The following is a 6,815-nucleotide window of genomic DNA, read 5'->3' as shown; positions in this document are numbered from 1 at the left end:
CCACACACCCCCCCTCCCCTGCCTCCTTGAAAGAATCAAGTCACTCCTTGTTTGCTTTCCAGCTGGTCCATTGTTTCAACACAAAACCAGAGCAGGGTCCACTACAATTTACTCTGCCTAACTTCCAGGGACTTCAGCTCTACTCAGAAGCCCATCATTTCATTGCTGTGTCCCTATACACTTCCTATCATAGCATCTACTCCAAACCTTTTCCATCCAAAGTCCCTAATACCACTCCTCTCATCCCCTGCCCCAATGGACGGGATCTACAAGATTTTCTGTAACTCTCTGGCAACCCAGGCTAGGCCTCCATGATAGCCCACCAGGACTACCTTCATATCACAATAGTCTTGGCCTCTCTTCTTCCACTCCAGAGTAATGAACACTCTGTTGCCAGATTAACCTTGTGAGTACACAAATCTCATTATGACGTTCCCTGGCTCAAAAGCCTCTCCAACAAACCCACAGCCTTGTGAATTAAATTCCTAGTCCTTAGCCCAGAACTTCCCACCCCATCCTCTCTCTCAGAACTTACTCCCTCTACATCCCACTCACCCATCTCCTGTCCAACTGATTAGTTACTGCTACTGAGGCCATGTCAGCACATTTTGTCCTAAATATCATACCTCGTGCAATTTCCTGGCTTGTTTTCCCTCATCTCTGCCCAAGAAAACCCACTTACACATCCAGACCCAGCTCAAAGCACACTCCTTCCTGGAAGGTTTCCCCATGCAACCCCACTGGCAGTAATGTCTCCTCTGAAATCCCAAGAGGTTCATTATGGCAGCAGTCCCCAATCTTTTTTGGCATCAGGGACCAGTTTCATGGAAAACAATTTTCCATAGACCAGGGGTTAGGGGGAGGGAAAATTATCAGGCATTAGATTCTCAAAAGGAGCGTGCAACCTAGATCCTCACACGTGTAGTTCACAATAAGGTTCATGCTCCTATAAGAATCTAATGCCCCTGCTGATCTGACAGGAAGTGGAGCTCTGCTCACCAGCTCCTGCTATGTGGTCCAGTTCCTAACAGGGCACAGACCTGTACTGGTCCACAGCCTGGGGCTTGGGGACCCCTACTTTATGGCATAGTCTAGTTTATATTTTAGACATTTCTATGTTTATCTCTGTTCTACTAGACTACAAACTCCTTGAGAGTAGAGAATTTGTCTTATAAATTTTGGCATCCCTTATGCTACCTACCCATCTAGGCACTCAGCAAATGATCTTTAAATATTTTAGAGCTAAAAGTTGTAACCTACTTGTGACATGATAAGGGCCCCAAACAGGGTGACAACTAGTAAAAAAAGAAAAATAAATCCAAGATTCAGAAGGAAATTATTAGAACTTAATGACTAATTGAGACAAGAGTTAGAGGGAAAATGTAATGCTAAGGTTTCAAATCCAGCGACTCAAATATGCCAGTACTATTCACATTAATGTAGAAGCCAGAAACAGGTATTATTTTCAAAGGAGATTTTAAGTTTTTGATATAAAGATGACATAAGCTGATTTCAGTGTTAGATCAAACTGCTACTTTTGATTTTTTTTTCCCTCTTTTTTTAAGGTCTTCCCTAAGAAAAATTTAGGGGAAATAAAAAATTAATTTCAATCATGTGATTGTAGACAAAGGAAATATGTATTAATTTAAGTGTAAGTTTCAAACTCTAAATAATTAGGTCTTCACTTAATTCTTATTTAAGGGTTGCAAATTTGGTATCTATTACACATGTAAAGTGATGTTTTATTTTCTTAAAGTTCTTTTTCATTGCTCTGGGGACTGTATATTACTGTATAGATCATTCTCAGGAGGAACATTCCCAGGAGGAAGCAGGATTTACCAAGTCAGTTTGGTCAATGCCCAGTGATTGACCAAGGGGCAGGAGATATCAGGCTGAGATATCAGTTTAAGAGAACCTACCTCCCACCACCAAACTCCCAACCCCCAGACCGCAAACAACAACTATTTTTGTACAAATATTCAACTGCTTTATGTGCAGGTTGGTTTTTACCTTGGGATATGCTAAATACATGTAATTAAACAATATGGATTTGGGCTTCTTCTAAGAAGACCAACTGTAGAATAGTTACATAACAATTTAAACTCTTACTACGGAATATGACAGCCAAAGCTGCTCAGAAGGACAAAAAGGAAGCAACTCTCAGTGGGGCCAATTAAGTTTTTTGCCAAAAACTTTAGAAATGATTTTAATTAGTTGGCTACCACAGAGAGGTTCAAAGTTGCAAACAATGGAAAGCTATATATAACACCTACTTGTATCATTAAAAGGTACTTTTTCATTGATGATTGATAAGGATTCCTCTAATCTACCCGACAAATCTTCATGGAGATTCTTTAACTGTAATTGGCTGCAAGAAAAAAATACAAAACCACATTATCACCAGTTGTAGAGTAAATCCTCATTTGCTTGTTACCGCAATAGTTGGTATCAGGTTTTCAGAGGACTGTGCCCGTCATCCCGAATACTCTTGGTGGAGTTGTTAAAAGATGAAGACAGACCGGGCACAGTGGCTCACGTCTATAATCCCAGCACTTTGGAAGACAGAGGCTAGAGGCTTGGGTTCAAGACCAGTTTAGGCAACACAGCAAGACTTCATCTACCCAACAAAAATTTTAAAAAAATTAGCCAGATGTAGTGGCACATTCCTGTAGTTCTGGTTATTTGGAAGGCTGAGGCAAAAGAATCACCTGAGCCCAGTAGGTCGAAGCTACGGTGACTCTGATCATGCCACTGCACTCCAGCCTAGGCAACAGAGTTAGACTCCAACTCCCCCCAGAAAAGATGAAGATAACAAAAACACCAAACCTGGATTCTAAAGTCCTAGACATTTCTATACAATGATGTGGGAGTTTGGAAGAATTTATCATAGTCCCATAATTTATACAAACTTAAGTTACTTTCCCCAGGCTCCAAGTAATCTAAGAGACACTTCAAAATCATAAATTTTCTCTTTACATCGCATAAACGCTCATTCAAGCATCACTGTAAAGTTTTTTTTAAATACATATATCAGATTTTTTTTCCCTGAGCTCAAAAGCTGATAATTTCTGGGTTGGATTCAATTATGAAGACAGGTACACAACTAATCATGCATATAATTCTACCAAAGCAACTAAACTGAAGTGAGAAATTCACTTATTGATCGTATTAAAACCTAAAATATTGTTTATCAAATAAAAGTTGGAATATGCCTTTACTATGCAACACTAAGTCATATTTTAATTTTAGGATTTAGATATCTCCAAATTCGATCACATAACCTCTGTTTTATTCAAATGTACCATTAAAAGGTTGGCACAGTGATTATGAGTCAGCTTTCCTCCCGGGGCTATCAGAGGGTGCCTGTGTTTAGAGTAGTTTGAAACAAAGTCTCTAGTCCTCAGTCCAAGGGCTCCAGAACACTATCTCCCACCACTCAAAACAGGATCAGGACTGACGCGTAAGCCACTTCCCATCAAGAGTGCTGAGGCCCCAGAGATCCCCGAACTGAAAAGGACCTGGAGAGTACCTACTTCTGTCTCTCAATTCCAAAGTGAGACAGTTCAGACAGAGCTGCTAAAACCAAAACTCAGGTCTTCTGAGTCCTTACTTCAGAGTCCCCCTGGAATTCAAGTTTCTACATACCATTCTTCCGTTCGAAGTCGACATTCCTTGGCTTCCTTTTCTAGAGACTGAGATTTTACCTGAATTTTAGAAGAAAAGAAAAGCAGATGGTTCAGGCTACAGACGAAAACACACTCAAGAGACCCTGCGGGCGACAGTCTCTGTGGTAATGACTAACTTTGTTCTACAAAACAACAAATGATTCACAAGGGGCTTACCTCTAGTTTAGCCTTATCATTCTGAAGTTTCTCAATGGTTTCCATGTACTTCCGTGTGAGGCCATCAACCACAGCTTGGTGCTGAGACGCTTCCGTCTCCAGCACGGCCAGCCGACTCCTCAGCTCTGCTTCCACATGCTTGTGCTGCTCATCAGCTTCAAAAAACTGAAAAGACAAGCCCATTTTCTCTTTACACAGCATCCCAACATATGAATGAGCAAAACATCAGCAGTGACTATTCAGTGAGCAACTTCCATATGGGCCCCTGTGCTCACTGCGCTAAACTCACCCAGGCATTATCTCATGTAATCCTCACAGTATATGTAGTATCCCTCTTTAAAGATGTGGAAACTGAAGCTAAAATATAGGAGACATGAGATTTGAAGACTGGAAACTTACTTCAAAGCCTGCACCGCCTTCCTCTCAGTCTCATGAACTCCTATTTCAAACAATTTCTGGCACACATAGAATTCAACTGATCAGGGTATAATTTTGTTACAAAGCTAACATTCACAATTAAATAAGCAAAATTAAAACAGGCGTTATTCCTAAAACAAGCAAAGCTCTTTCCCCTAATGAGAGTACAACACTAATTAAGAATTATGAACACTTAGACACAAAATCCACTGAGGTCACAAGTTCATTTTTTAAAATATTTTCAAAGACTGAGAATTACACATACTTAGTTTCTACCATTTGACTAAAAAAAAAAATTCAGGAGGTATAATTGGATATACTACACTATGACTCTTACAGTATGCTCAGTAGTTTGGGGACAGATACTGGCTTTCCCGTTCTATAAATATCTGAGTGTCTGGCATAAAAAAAAGAACCTGTCCTTGACTGGATATAGAAAATAGACATGGTCCACACCCTGACAGATCTTACAGTCTAATGGGGGTAACGTATAAGAACCAACTAAACATCAATAACTTAAGAGACAAACACACTTACTGATAGGCCCCACTTAAATAATACATCCAGACTCTTCCTGAATAAAATGAATAGTGCCCAGTATATGTCTGTATTGTTAAGTTACAAAGCTATTTTGCTGTACTCTGAACAAATGCTTATACTTCAAAGCACATGTACATATTAAAATATGTGTGAAGTTTAAGAAATGAACAAATGACACTCACATATATACTTAAAGACACAGGAGACACATGAAAACATCCATGCAGACACAAAACACTGTGTCTGCATTGGTTTTTCCACATTCCAGATAACACATCCCATTTTTTAATTCATACGAGAAGAGAGTTTCTCACTTGTATATGCAACCGTTCATTCTCTTCTATCTTCTTTTGTAGATCTTCATCAAAGACACTCTTCTGCTCTTGACTCAACTGAGAGGAAGATTCTCCACTTTTCTGATGGAAAGAATAAGTTATGTCCACATAACTTTCATCCTTTAGAGAAACATCCTAAGGTACACAGATTCTCTATCACCTTAGTAGCTTGTCTCTTCTATGGGTTCACCATTCTCAAACAATCCTGCAAAAGGTATACAGTTCATCATTTAACTTTTCCTATGTGATACAGGTCAAAACTGCAATGGACAAGAAAACTTTAAAAGAGAGAGAGAGAAAGGAACAGATAAGGCTCATTATTCTTTGCAGGTGATTTCAGGAGTAGTTCTTTTGGAGGACAGAACAGACCCTGAAAGCTAACAATATAAATATGCCAATAAACATAACTTCTATTTGATATTTTGGTTTGATCAAATGTGTTTTAGCAATTCCATGAGTCAGAGTTGTTAAACTCCTTTAAGAAATTGTAATAAATTATGTAATAGCATCTACAAAGATAAGTTTATATAAAAGTTCACATAAGCCGGGCTCGGTGGCTCAGCCTGTAATCCTGCACTTTGGGAGGCTGAGGTGAGGTGAATGGATTGCCTGAGCCCACAGGTTCGAGAGCCCACAGGTTCGAGACCCGCCTGGGCAATTTGGCAAGACCTCATCTCTACAATAAATCAAAAAATTAGCCAGGCGTGGTAGTGCACGCCTGTAGTTCCAGCTACTTGGAAGGCTGAGGTGGAAAAATTGCCGGAGCCCAGCAGGTGGGAACTGCAGTGGCTGGGAGCAGCCACTGCACTCCAGTCTGGGTGACAGAGTGAGACTACAACTCAAAAAAAAAAAAAAAGTTCACATAAATTTCTAAATTAAACTATATAACTATATAAAGTAAAGCTATAATAAACATACATAAGAAAAATCTCAAAAATTATACAAAATCCATTTCGTTAGATTTTTTTTACTAGCATTAACTTGTCCTACATAGAAGAGAATAGCACTATTTAAAAGATCTAATAATGAACATTTGTTTTCATGTAATACATAGAACTGAGACTATTCAAGAAACGGTCTAACAACAAGGCTGTGTTCAGACATCAGTCACCACCCTTCTGTGCCTTTTTTGTACACTAAGTCCTCACTGAAAATGAAGTTACCTACTGATCCAATTTAACCAGTGATCAAAAAACCCTTTGAAAATGCAGTAGCTATATATTTTTTAAAAATTAAACATCCACCATGCTTGGAACACAAGAGGTACATAAGGAACACTGTTGAATGACATATTCCAGGTCCTCAGTGCTTCCAAATTTAGAAAGCTTTGATTGAAATTACACCCAAACCTTTGCTAAACTATCCTAGGACAGGATATTAATAATCTGGGAAGCATGTTGAAGTCTTGATAGCTATTCTCTCCACAAGGGTCTTTCAGAATCTCTAGGACATGTAGATTTTGACAAAGTTTCCCAAATGATTATTCTAGTACATACCGTATGCCCTCTGCCCCTCTTTTTGAATGTTACCACTCTAGAGAATCCTTCCAAGTAGAGGAAATGCATATGGGAACAGTATTAACATATAATGAAGCCGGGCTTGGTGGCTCAGCCTGTAATCTCGCGCCTTTGGGAGGCTGAGGTGAGTGGATTACCTGAGCCTGCGGGTTCGAGACCCGCCT

At 39.5% G+C, this 6,815-nt stretch overlaps 1 protein-coding gene across 1 annotated transcript in view; it reads right to left on the bottom strand.

Annotated features, from left to right (window-relative positions):
- PPP1R21 (protein phosphatase 1 regulatory subunit 21) overlaps positions 1–6,815 on the bottom strand; it is a 73,943-nt gene that overhangs the window by 51,679 nt on the left and 15,449 nt on the right. Inside the window, exons 4-7 of the mRNA XM_008068676.1 lie at positions 5,114–5,215; positions 3,843–4,007; positions 3,646–3,704; positions 2,274–2,368 (exon numbers count right to left, since the gene is read on the bottom strand). Coding sequence (XP_008066867.1) covers positions 2,274–2,368; positions 3,646–3,704; positions 3,843–4,007; positions 5,114–5,215 — 421 coding nt within the window. The remainder of the gene's footprint in view (positions 1–2,273; positions 2,369–3,645; positions 3,705–3,842; positions 4,008–5,113; positions 5,216–6,815) is intronic.

Source organism: Carlito syrichta, unplaced genomic scaffold (assembly GCF_000164805.1).
Source record: "Carlito syrichta isolate Samal-C Ts95f unplaced genomic scaffold, Tarsius_syrichta-2.0.1 Scaffold311472, whole genome shotgun sequence".
In the NCBI taxonomy this organism is placed as follows: domain Eukaryota; kingdom Metazoa; phylum Chordata; class Mammalia; order Primates; family Tarsiidae; genus Carlito; species Carlito syrichta.
Note: the sequence above shows the minus strand (reverse complement) of the source record. Positions and strands in the feature narration are given on the sequence as shown.